At 41.1% G+C, this 13601-nt stretch overlaps 1 protein-coding gene across 5 annotated transcripts in view; it reads right to left on the bottom strand.

The window, feature by feature from the left end:
- The window catches only part of fermt2 (FERM domain containing kindlin 2), a 40523-nt gene extending 26922 nt beyond the window's left edge, over nucleotides 1-13601 (bottom strand). Inside the window, exons 1-2 of one of the 5 annotated variants that reach the window (XM_084914179.1) lie at nucleotides 13312-13601; nucleotides 11990-12175 (exon numbers count right to left, since the gene is read on the bottom strand). In XM_084914179.1, the coding sequence (XP_084770305.1) occupies nucleotides 11990-12146 (157 nt within the window). In that variant the 5' untranslated portion in view covers nucleotides 12147-12175; nucleotides 13312-13601. The remainder of the gene's footprint in view (nucleotides 1-11989; nucleotides 12176-13311) is intronic. The other 4 variants (XM_084914178.1, XM_084914180.1, XM_084914181.1 and 1 more) reach the window with 4 other exon arrangements.

Genomic DNA, 13601 nt, shown 5'->3' with positions numbered 1-13601 from the left:
TGGACTCTTAAAGCTGTAACATGGTAACTCTATCCACAGATAGAGGGAGGGCCAATGGCATCTACCAGCTAAAAATGCAGTCTGCCAAGCCTGACGTAATACAGCAGCCAGAGGAATGGGGGGCCTAAGTAATTGGCTGCATTAAATGTGGACCCACAGCCCCTTAACGGAATGATGTGTGTGTGTGTGTGTGTGTGTGTGTGTGTGTGTGTGTGTGTGTGTGTGTGTGTGTGTGTGCGTGCGCATGTGTACAGCTTGAATGACATGAGGAGGGGAAAGAGAATGGGAAAACCATGTTTTATGACCTCTGCAGGATGTGAAAGATGATACAGAGTGTGTGAGGAGGTGTGGGTATTAGTCTAGGGGAGGGTGGTCTTCTTATGCATGCACTAACTACATTAGCTCCCTGTGTTATGTGCGTGTTCATGATTTAACAAGCGAAATGAATTCAGAAATTGTGCCCAACCGACTTCTTTCCCTATTCGCCACCCTTACTGCCGCAGCTTTCAACCAAGACCACTTCCTCTGCTTTGTGCACCAGATACCACAACCAGAATTACTGGTTTATAAAAAAGAAAAGAAAGAAGAGGACGGATTAATAATGCCATTGTTTTAGGAGGCATTTAGCAAAAAAGACAACAGACAGACAATGCTAAAATTGTACTCTAAAGGGCTTGAACTGCCACTCCCTTCTACATCCTGCCTCTTCATCCATTTTCTTTTAATCAGCATCGGTGCAGTTTATATTAAGTGACTGTGTGTAGAGGGCCCGTCGGTGAGGGGGAGAGGACGGGACAACAGAGAAAAGCATGAGAAAAAGGGAATGAGAGAAAGGTCATGGAAAGGAGGAGTGGAGGAGGATGAGCAGAGGATGGGGAGGAGCTCTGTCTAGGGACACAATGTGAGAGGACAAGTGATAGGAAGCATCAGGAAGAGGAATTTCAAAATGAAGGTCTATCTGTGAAAACACTAAATATACAGAAACATCTTCGATTGTCCTCATGCCTCCAAAAACTACAACATTCATGTTTGCATCTGTTGCAGAACAATGTCATAAGCTCGTAAATAAATCTTATCTGATCAATGGAAATCAATTCTCAATTGGAATAATGCTTCTATATTTCTAAAATGTACAGAATGATGACAAAACAACCAGCAGTTCTGCGATCATGTGACCATGTTTTCAGCTAACAGTTATATTTATTTTCTGAATTAATCAGCTAGTCTTTAAAATGTCACAAAGTGTCTCTCTCGGTTTCTTGAAGCTCAACCTGAAATGATGAAACTGCCAATTTTCTTCCATTAACAAACCAATTTACCAACAAATAAGACTGAAAAGAGCAGGAAAAGCCCACAAAGGATGGCATTTTAAAAACCTAAATGATCTGAAAATAGCTGATTATTTTTCTATTGATCACTAGATGAACAACCAATTAACTAATTGTTGCAGCTCTACAGTAGATGGGACGCCAACAACAACAACAAAAAAACCCACACGTCATTCTTAGATGTGGTCTCTGTGGACTCAGTGACTCATGCCCTCTCTTTATTGGGTTTCAACCAGCACAGTGACAGTCAGCTGTTGCCTAAAGCAAAATCCAGGCTCATTTCTAGCTTCACTGATGGAGATGATTTAAAAGAAGACATGGTTACAGCTCTAGACTGTTTCTTGTGTTAGCAAAGAACAAAATGATTGTGGCTATCACAACAAATCTGTTAGCTGTCAGTGATATCCAAAGCCACGCAGTGCAAGATTGTATCTTTTTTTTTTTTTTTTTTTTTTTTAAAGCTGCTGATAAAAATTAGCTCGGTCATGCCGTTTCCTTGGTGACTTCTGGCTGACGCCATGGGGAAGTGGTGCAGGGTGACAATTTGTTTTCATACACAACAAAGACACAGTGCAGCAGGTTCGTCAGCCTTATATCTCTCACACACACCCACACTTTCTCCTCCTGTACAAAGAGAAAGCCCTTCTAAATATATTCCACATTCCACACACACAAAGCAGGGTGAAGGTTGGTATTGACAAGCAAAGATACAGCCAACAACTGCAATGCACTAAAATAGAGTTACAGCCAATGGCTTTTAGGTTCTTTGTAGCTTGTGCGGTCACACTGGATAGCATCAACATCAGATAGCCAACATGTGCACAACAGGTTAAAAAGAGAGGTGATGACAGTATCTGTATGCAGGGCATCAGACAAAGTCACAGTGGATTGTATTTAAAGATCAAAGCGATACAATGAATTCAGCAGCTGGTGTTAAAGACAATGTATGGAGTTGTAAACAGTGTTAATCACTACACATCAGAAGACAGCCACGCGATGCACATGTTCCATGTGATACACGACTAAGAAAAGTGTAAAGTTAATAAGACAAACATGCAGTGTTAATCCCTTTGCTATTCACAAAGCAACACTGTTAAAACTGCAGTGCTTTCCATTGACAGGCTAAGTTAAATTAGCTGAGATTACTTCAGCCTCTTGTTACGTAACACAGAATTCTTCCAATACCTCAAACATGCCATTTATCAAAGGAAAGAAATATGCAATACACACAGTGCCCAAAAACCATTTAAGTGCATTCTGATGTATTTTGGAATTTATTAATCCCCCCAACACACACACACCCAGCCTAGAAGACTCCTATTTACACAACAACACTCGAAACTATACCATTACTGACGTCATCTTCATGACGGTTTCACCACGCCTTTAAAGGTCTTTAGTCTTTAGTCTTCCCACCTACATCACATGCTATGAACTACATCTTTTCAAGCATAAACAGGCCCTCTGGGTTTTCACATTAGGCTGGTATATACTTGAACGCTTGTGTACAAGGTACAGAGGTAATCTGGTTGCTTGTTTGGTCAACACCCTTTCATTCAACCAAAATCGCTAGACAATAACAAGTTTTACTTTAAAAAGGAGGAAAATGACCACAACAGTTGCCTTTAAGAACTGGTCTGTAATCACCGAAGGAAAAAGATCTACCCTGCATTTTCATGGCTGTTAGCTTTATTAAGGTTTACATTTACTGAACTCTTTAATCGTTGGCTTAAAGTTTAATTGGCAGTGACACTGTCTAAAAGAACAGTACGGTAACCTGTCTCTGTTAACATGTTTTACCAGTGTTGGTGCAGAACACTTTGGACTTTCCATCTATCCATGGAAACTTACCCCACTTAGGGTCGTGGGTGCGAACACATCACAGTAATAATACTTTTATAATGAAACAGCCACAGATTCATGAGCCCCAGCATTTGTCAGCAGCAGCTACAACCAGACCAAGCTGGTCTCTCCTGCAAACAGGAAACTGGCCGCGTCTGTTGTTATGATTTCAGTTAAAAATAACAAGTTCAAATAAGATTTCAGATACGATTTCAGCCAAGATAGTTTTTTTTTTTCTTCAGTTAACCTTTGATTATATATAGACATGAATAGCACACCCAAGTAGTTACTCCTATTGTACTTCTTTGAAGTACACTGCCTGCAGTGCGTGTGAACCATTACACAATCTATAGAAAAGACCCCAGAGTCGCATTTAATTGGCAGGCATCACGGTCAGGTCTACTGATGGGAAGGATGGTGGTTCAATACCTGGCTTCTCCAACCTTCAAGTTGAAGAATCCTTGGGCGATATTGAGCCACGAATTGCCTCCAATGAAATAAAAGTGTGTGAATGTTAAGCAGCAATTATACTATCTGTGTCTGTAAGATCTTTAGGATCGACTCAGGTCCCAGAGAGATACATTTTGTCATCAGACAGTCCTTGCGGATGTCTGTGTGCCTGCCTGTTTTCTGTGACCACACCAACTCGTCCATGTAGAATTTACATTAGAATACACAAACTACCCATGTGCCCCAGGCAGTGGTCTTCGAGCGTACATCAAAGACATATAACGCCTAGATTAGACTCCACTGCAGATGCAACAACAACAATGATCAAGTAGTCATCAAGTTATACTTGTTTGACGTGCGCTTGAGGTCCTCCACCTGATGAGAATGCGTAGTTGGAGCATTGTAATGTAAATTTTCTGCGAACGAGTCATGGTCACATTAAAGTCTGCATAGACCCCAGCTCGTTGATGTCAAAATTTACGCCACTGGGACCAAAGTGGACCCTAGCAGACTCCCGGATGTGGAAAGTATAATTCCTGCTTACCCAAATGGCTACTCGTCTGTCGTGTATCTAGATGTCTATCGCTGCAATGCGGTAAAACCTAGGCTTTAGGTTAAAAGTGCTTAGGCATATAGGAAAAAAGCACTTGCATGAATGTGTATGTGTAAATGGGTGAATTTCACTTAGAAAAGTGCCACGTAAGTAGCCCATTTAATATTTCCCCTCGTGCTCACTGCCTAATGATGAAATTTAGGTCACTCAGAAACCAAGCAGACCCTCGTGCACTCGCTGACACATGAAGTGAAATCAAGGCCTTACAGCTTTACATCCCAGTCTCATCTCAGCAACTTACAACTTTGCAGGACAAGATCAAGCAGCTTCAACTATAAATGAAGAAGACAATATGGAGGCCTACATGTAAGATGGTAGTGTAAGAGCTGCTGAACTAGGCTTTTATAACATTGAATCTATGAATATCCTAACATGAAATTTAGGAGCATCCAAACTGATAGGAGTAAAAAGGGTGTAACAGCGCTGGCTTTGATACATTAGGAAAGGCCAGAGGGCTGTTAAAGGAAAACTCCTTAGAGACAGATAGTTTGTATCCATTTGTGTCATAATCCAAACACAGCAAAACAGTGAGGGTACTCCTCCTCCACCCTAACACAGCTTTATGCAATTAAGTGTTCAGGGACCCGGTGGAATAATGACATTACAAAGTAACTCTGGGACTAAGATCAATGGAACAGATACATAATACTCATTTGTCCTCTGTTCCATGTATGAAACCTACCAGACGTGCCTTCAGGACTGTGATAAGCTGGCCCGCTGATGCCCCTGTGATTTGGATGGCAAAAAACTATATTGCAACATCCTGAGAAATTCTCAGGAGAACAAACATACCAAAGTGGAAGTTCTAAATACTGGAGGCAGCTAAGAAACTCTTATTTCAAATGATTTGATCACTGAAACAAAACTTTTCTCTATGAATGGGAGAGCAGAGGGGAAAAAAGAGGTGGGGACAGCTTTAAAATGAATGAATGTGGGCTGAGAAGCAGAACAAAAACTCCAGATCAGTTTACTCCATTGACACACAGGTGTGTGGTGTTACAACAACAATGTGGAGCGCTAACATTTCCTTCCACTGGATCCTTTGTGCTGTTTGTACTACAGAAAGGTCGAGGGGGGGGGGGGGGGACTGGCATCAGTGTCGCAGAGGAGCCAATAATATTTTGTTCCGGTGCATGTTTCAGATGCCAAACATAATTAATTAAATCATCCATAACAAACAGCAGTCCTTTCATACAAGTGCTTACAGAGAGAAGGCAATGGAAAACAATGATATTAAAATCCGACTGGATAATGGTTCACTTTTCAAATCTACATTTGTAAAGGGGATCAGATTACCAGCCATTTTCAGTGGGTAAATCATAATCTTGATAGCATTAAATGAATCATTATTAAATTAATCCACTAATAGCTCAAGCTCTGAACCTAGCACTCATGAGATTCTGGTTGCATCAACTTCAGCTGTATACTCAGCAGAATATTAAAAGGAAAAAAGAAAAAAAGAAGTAGCTCAGCAGACCTAATTGGGCTGCCAAACACTTCTATATATGGCCAACACAGAGTATGTATAGAATCATACTGACCAATGGCCAGCATATGATCACATCTGCAAGTCTAAGTACAGAGCAACACAATCACAGCATCTTACTGGTGAAACAGGAAAGCTCTGGCCTGGGCAGGACCACCACTTAGGATAAGTACTTCCTGCCAGAGAGATTAGACAGTAAGATGAACACACAGCCTGCCAGGCCATTTCTCACTTCATGAGGGCAGACCTTTCGAAAGGCTCCACAGCCACAATCAATGAGTCTCATTAAGTATAGCAATTTGTTTAAACCGTGTGTCGGGTCACGATGATAGAAAACAGAACACAGGTGGTTATAACCACCTATCAGTGTTGTCCTTTGTGTACTGTAATAAAAGTAAAAGATGTGAGAGATGTGTTCGCTGTCCTCGGGAAAGCTATAACTGATATTGCAGACCCATCTCTCTCTCCTCAGCCCAAGGCGAGGATGCAAGGCACACAGGCGGGAGAAGGTGCATTTAAAAAAGAAAAACCATAGCGGAAGGTCAACATCCTGTGCTAAACGGCAGCTGTTTCCCAATGAAACCTGGACACCACCGTCCTAAACCAGGGCTTTCTGGTCACCATAACCTGCAGCAGTGGCAAGATCAGTTTTATTAAAGACACCAAAGTTAAATAACGAGCAAGTAAAGTATTATCTTGAAAACCAAATTTGCTCAATGCAAACATTACAGTCACTTGCAAATCATTCCTAATTCAACACTTAACAAAAAAAGAATGTGGTGATCATCACAAATGCATTGAGGACATGCAGCAAAGGTTTTCTGTGGTGGGTTTGAGGTGAGGGATCCAAAAACTGCAGGTCACTCACTGGAAACAATCACATTAACTATCAGAAATACGCAAGCTCTATTTTTGTAACACTTAACAGTCAGTGTACATGAACAAACCTGAGTCAGAAACCACAAGAAAATAAGCACAGTGTACCTCCGTGTTTGCTATTGATTATTAAGCCTTGCTACGTGGCCGGAGAAGTGGATGGTTTCAAATATTCAGACACAATAATCAAAATATATTTGAAAAAAGTGGAACAGAGAAAAGAGGGTGAAGTCAGAGCGAAACATGGAGAAAGGAAAAGACGGAAACAGAGCAGTAGGTGGTTGAAGCAGGCAGCAAAGACTCCAGCAATGACGGCAGCGACCAGAGCAGCATGCCAAACCTTTGGAGTCATTTCCTGCTTCGTCGAAGACTTTTATGGAATTTTAGCAGCGTAGCTAACGTCACAATGAGGACAGACAGCAACAGGAGAGACAGTTCAGACCTTCTTTACTCTATACAACTTCCTCTCCCTCACTTTCTACTCTAATTTCTTCTTCTTTGCAGGAAAAAAATATATAGTTTCATCATAATATATCTATCTATCTATCTATCTATCTATCTATCTATCTATCTATCTATCTATATATATATATATATATATATATATATATATATATATATATATATACACACACACACACACACCGGTATATATATATATTTATTTTGAAAAGGTACTTTATTATGAGGCCACTTCACACATAATCTATTCGTATTAAAAGCCTGTACACGCACATGACCATTCACTAGGTATACTGGGTGTATGCCAGTGTAAATAAAAAACAGAAGGTTGGTTGCTTGTAGAAAATACTGGCAAAAAAGTAAAACCAGAGACTGTCTAACACAGAAAGCAGAAAACACAGTGGTTCCTGACAAACAAACTGCAACATTCAGTTACATATTAGTAAGGAATACCCAATAAACACACAAAAAAGGATTATATCAAGAGATTTGTCAGCCTCACTGCACTGGTTGGCTTAGGTTTTTGTCATTGATAAGAACCAATCAGAAAGATAATGTTGATCTCTGTCTGTGTCAGTGTTTACAAAAAGCCCATTGCCCATTGACACTAAAACGCAATCCCACAACTTTCAGACTAGAACGGGGTCAGCAGCATTTTAAGGGGTGTTTAGGGGTCAGTGTGGATACTAGCCAAAAGGTTTGATGTTTTCAGACAAAAAAGCATTACTCTAGATGTACCCTTAACAGAGCCAGGACAACCAGGACACGTCCACAGAAGTCTGACAAAGAGCAGGTGTGCTTAAAACATTACCACCCTTGAGATGCAATAAACAGGTAAAATTGTTGGTCTGCAGCATGCAAGCTATTGATTTTTTCATGCGTTGACCCATTCTTGATCCATTTTTGGACTTGTTTGTATATTTTGCCATCCACTAAAGTGCCTGCAAAAACTTTTGCAACCTTTATGCATATGTTTGCAGTATAAGCTACTCATTCTGAGACTTCATTTGTCAGCTGTCTCTATAGAAATCAGGAATTCATTGTCTTTACTAAATGGCTTCTTCACTGTAAGTATGGACACAAAATACCTTTGCCATTTCTGATAAAACATTAATCGATTATGCACTTTACCCCAGTTTACCCAAACTAAAAGCTGCACAACTTCCTAATGTTGTTTGTACAATACTTGTTTTGCCTCCTAAATGGCGCAGAATTGCCTTTTAGAGAGGAGTGCAGCACTTTTAGAAAACATCAACAAAGTCAGAGAAAGCGCCAATGATTGAGCACAATGGCAGGATGAAAGGATTATAAGAGCAAGGGACGAGGGGTTGGTTAATCAGCTGGCTTTAAATACTGCTCTCCTGGAGTTTTGCAGGGAAATGGAAGCAGTGTCCGCTGCTGTGATCAATAGTGGAGTGCCTTCCTGGCATTTGTCTATTTAATCCATTATCGAAGGCCACCTGAGCCTGCACTGTGGATGGGAGACCTGCAGCACAGAGGAAGGGTTGAATGATGAAAGCAGGATGCATGCAGTTGACACACCCACCAACCCACACAACCATACTCGCATGTGGAAACACATGGACAAATACTACTAATAGGAACAAATGTATAGCCTGTTGTTCTTTGCATAACAGGCAGACAACACACACAAACACGCTCATAAAACTATTATACGTACTGTGTGTGCAAATATACCCTATCACACATATTAACAAATGGTGCTGACAGCAAACAAAACAGTGCTGTCATTATTGTGGAAAGCAGCTGAAAAAACTGAGTCAAAAGGTGGTTCCTTCATTTTAAAACGCAAAAGACCAAAATACGAAAAGAGGAGGGAGTGTGAGACAGAGGCCTTGCTTGCAAACACTCTTACACCTGTGTCCTTTCTCAAAGCACCATGTGAGAAATGCTATCTATGTTTAACCACTACGACCAAGCCACCAGCAAATCCAACAGCGAGTACCCGACAACACTTGAAGGGTGTTTAGTGTGCAGCACTCTCACTACCGAGAGCTGCGAGATATGGAAACAGGTTACTGAAAACATCTTGCTTTTCATTTCCCCCAAACTCAGAATGTCATTTGAACAAACAATTCATATTGTACACCAACACAGTAACAAAACTTCAACTAAGATAAGAAGTGCGTGTTCAAAGCAGCCAAAATTCTGTGTGACAATAATAGTGCATGCTGTCCCGCAAAGTGCAGTCATGTGGATAACTTATACTGTCTATTGGTTAATGATTACAGTGGAAAACAAACTCGTGTTTAGGGATAGAAGAAAGTCCCAACAGTCTCCATAAACATGTTAGAAAGCACAAAAACATCAAACCATCAGAAAGCAATTTAATGCTTCTACACAAGCTCTGCTCTACCTTGAAGTATACTTGAGTAAGCCAAATTAACTGCAGAAAGGTTGCTTGCAACATGACAGTATGGAAAAGATTCCAATATATTTTATGAATGTAAACAAGGCTGGAGCTACAGCACTTTTTTATTGTTTGATGGGATGTGACAAAGGCACAAACAAATATGTGAACCCACGTCCTCCTATTTTACAGCCAACATCAAGCTTAACAAATCAAAGCTATTTTCAGTTGTGGATGTGAAGACCTCAAGTCACTGGATTCCTTAGGAGATTAGAAGAATAAAAGAATAAGTCATCAATGAAAACATCCTTACAAACAGGAAAACAGAAATTAGAGATGGTGAAAACAAAAGATAGACAATCAGCCTTGATGCTGCCTCCGATACATGATGATTTAACTGTAATAAAACTGGTCTAACCTAAAACACTTTTTATGTTATGATATAAACCTATCATATCCCATGTATGAAACGTAATGACGCACAAACACCAACAAATGTTTGATGTGCTTTCCGTACACTACATGGCCAAGAAGGTGAAGAAAAGTTAACTCAGAGAAAGCGACAAAGCCATGCCTTGAGTTGAGTCGGAGCAGAAAGACCAATGAATTCATCTCGTCCCACGCTCGTCAGCAACACTTCCCTCTCCTAGCAGAGATGCCACTCCGCACAGTCGACCACAGCAAACAAAGACCTCAATTATGTGGAGCTCTAACAGGAGAGCTAAAAACAGTACCATGGGCAGGGAATAAAACCTTGGAGCGCTGCAGGAATCCTGAGCATTCAAGTGCCGTCAACACACAACAAACTGTCACTCCCAAATGGCACTGCAATCACCACCACCGCTACTGACCTTTCTGCAGACTGCATGAAACAGGGCTGTGTTCAAGTGGCTGGAACAGAAGACTCTTATGCTTACTTTCACCCAAACTTGTCAAGTGTAGGGCTGCCACGATTAGTCGACTAGTCACGATTACGTCGACTATCAAAATCGTCGACGACTAATTTAATAGTCGACGCGTCGTTTGAAGCTTTGTAAGATCCCAAAAGACGCAGGAATAAGTAGTAGGATTTAAGAGTGTAATAACGGACTGAAACAGAAGATGGCAGCACTGCATGTACAAGGATGCCAGCTGCCGTTAAACCCCGAAGAAGAAGAAGCAGCGTCCCAGAATTCATAGCGCAGCCCAGCTCAGTTTCCAACAATGGCGGCAGCTAGTTAGTTTTAATATTACTCTTATTATTCTTTCTGGGTCACAAAATAAACGTTTAACATATTTTCAGGCGAGAATGTAGCTGTGTAAACCTCAAATATCTGCTCAGTTTATCAAGACACCACATATTTTCAAAAGCGCTCCGACGTCGTTTTCGTTTTCGATAGCTAGCCGGGGGCAAGGTCACTAGAGCCGTGAGAACACCGGACTCCCGGCAAATCGTTTTCAAACCCACCGCCGTCTTTCGCTACTCAGGTTAAACATATATGAGTCACTTAGATAACTTAAAAATGTTATTGTTTGGCTTTTTTTAGTATTTTATTTGTTCCTGAGTAAATCTGTTTGGCTGAGATTAAAGTTATAGTTTTTACACAGCTGCATAAACGTCAAGCAGACAGCTGATTATCAGAAGTGTGAGATGCTCGAGAATTTACTCCGGTGTCCTGTTATATTTTAGATAGAAAGGAGTTTATTAAACTTCACCGAAACAATCTGCAAATTTCATTAAAATTTAATAAACTATCATCTTGTCTTTATTTTTAGTTAGCACATACCTGAAACACTTAAAGCTGTAAGCTAATGATAGTTATATAAGAGCAGATGCTGCTGGTGCAATAAGCTGTACGTTTTACGTCCAATGGATGATGATCTGATTAGTCGACTAATTGCAAAAATAATCGGTGACTAGTCGACTATCAAAATAATCGTTTGTGGCAGCCCTAGTCAAGTGCATAACTGCAGCTACACAACAGTGCATGAAAGAGTGGGGGGAGGGAAACGGTGTATGGTTCATTTTATACCTTGAGTTACTGACCCATATATGCTGCAGGGTAACAAAGAGCAACATTAAGCCCTGTTTGAGCTGGTTGCAAGAAACTTTTATTCTCATTAAGCAATTTGCACAGGCAAACCAACAGGCTGCCCTTTATTTTCAAAAACAATAGCAAACTGTGTCCAGACTCTAAACTGATCCCCTTCCTCTGACTTTCATTCTGATTCCTAAATCCATACTTTTAAGCTGTACACAGTTTTAGACTTTGCCCATATAGAGTTTGTGCTTTCACAAGAAGAGCTGTGTTTCTGTGCTCACATCTAATTTGAAGAGAAGTAGTATTTACTGCCCAGCAAACATGAACAGATAACACAAATCAGCCACACGTCAGAAATTCACCAGTGGCAGGATGACACAAGGAAAGGTTTATTACAACAGGAATACATCTAATTATGTATCTGCTTATTGACTGTGGATTGCTTTCTTGTGTTAAGACCATGCGGTGCCTGTTTATTACACTTTAGATTAGCTGATTAAAATAGTCACAACCACTCCAGCAAGCAGCACACTCGCATACCTAACTTCTCCACCAGTTTGAGCATGACTCCACCGATGTGGATTTCCCCAGTGACCCTCAGCGACACGTCCCTGTAGAGGTCGGTGACATGAATCTTCAACTCCCACGTCCCGTCGGCATAGCAGCCATCGGGCATCCGGATCCCATCCAGCGCCATCCTGCCAAACAGAGCCAAAGTTTGAGGGACTGAAAGAGAGAGGGGGACAAAGGTCTTATCTAACCTTTGTCACACTGATGTGAAGAGAAGATTTTGGCCACTGTAAGTAAATGCATGTGTCGCAACTCCCAATGCATGCTTTCAAGACCTTGAGTAAGAAGCCTGTTAGATGCTTCAAACAGAAGGCTGATTTCCTTAGCATGGGTACATTTACTTTAGTAGTTTACTAAAAACATGTTACTTGCTCAGTTCTTGAAAGCACAAACCTCCTGTGCTTTCAATTATGACATTATCATGTCATTAGGGTGAACAACACAGGCATTTACAAGGGACAGGGGGTATTTTGAGATACCATTGGTGCACATTGTGGGGAAATCCAGGATACAGTGTTTCCATTGGAGTGTGCAAGGTCACTGTGGGAAGTGTTACCTTCTGTGATTAAAGAGTTTACCGATTGCCACAAACATCTGGATGTTGGTATAATAGTTAACCCCCATTCAGCCACTTTTTAATTACTTCTTGAAAACACTTCCACGCTTATGGCAAAGCTGTAGTTCTGACAGTTGTGGTGAACATTTGACCCTTGGAGAATGATTAAGTGAAGCAGGACGGAATTGACCGTTTTTCCATCGCGCCACATCTCTCGCTGGGAAGAAGACGAGCTCTGCTGTTGGAGGACCGCCAAAAAGTTACAGTATAGCCAATTTGTCATTCCTTGATCGGAGAGTGTCCAACAGATCAAAACAGCCGTCCAATCAATAAAAAACAGAACAAAGGCTATAGTCCCGAGGCTACAAGTTAACCAGAGACGTTTGGCAGCGGTTATTTCCACAAAAGTGCCGGTTCACCTGTTAAAAATAACGGTAAAAGCAGCCTTACAAATAGGCAGAGAGAGGGGGAATTATGTAAGCAGAGCTCGTACAACAAACTACCCGGCCCCGTGTTGCACATTCACCGAGTCGGTCCGTAAAGCGGTAAGTTCAGAAGAAAGTGTCTCTAAAAGCAGACAAGCCTCTTAAATTAGCCGGAAAAGTTATTAATATTGAACGTTTTATTGAACGCAGCACAGGCTGTAGGAGGAAAAAGAAAAAGGCTTTCTTTTTATGTATTTCACAGCAGAGAACGGGCACAGCTTTGAGGTCAGCATTTAACTCTGAACACTCACCTTCACAAAGACGAAAAAACGCTGAAGCAGTCGTCTACACGGTAGAGAACAAGTCCCCCGTCCTTAAATCATGTAGAAAGTCTGTAAAAGAAATAAAAAGGAAGAAAGAAATCCCCGAAGAACTCGCTGAAGAAGTGAAGTATCCCAAACTGTTTTCCCGTAGGCTTCGGCTTAATGGAGTCCAGCCTTCCCCTTTCCTCCCTCCCTCTCTTTCCAGCAGTATAACGTCACCGTCACTTCTCCAATCCCACTTTTCCTTTCATACTGGGAGCTTTTCTGGTCGCGTACTG

This window comes from Perissodus microlepis, chromosome 19 (genome assembly GCF_051167445.1).
Source record: "Perissodus microlepis isolate ML-2025 ecotype Zambia chromosome 19, ASM5116744v1, whole genome shotgun sequence".
Classification (NCBI taxonomy): domain Eukaryota; kingdom Metazoa; phylum Chordata; class Actinopteri; order Cichliformes; family Cichlidae; genus Perissodus; species Perissodus microlepis.
Note: the sequence above shows the minus strand (reverse complement) of the source record. Positions and strands in the feature narration are given on the sequence as shown.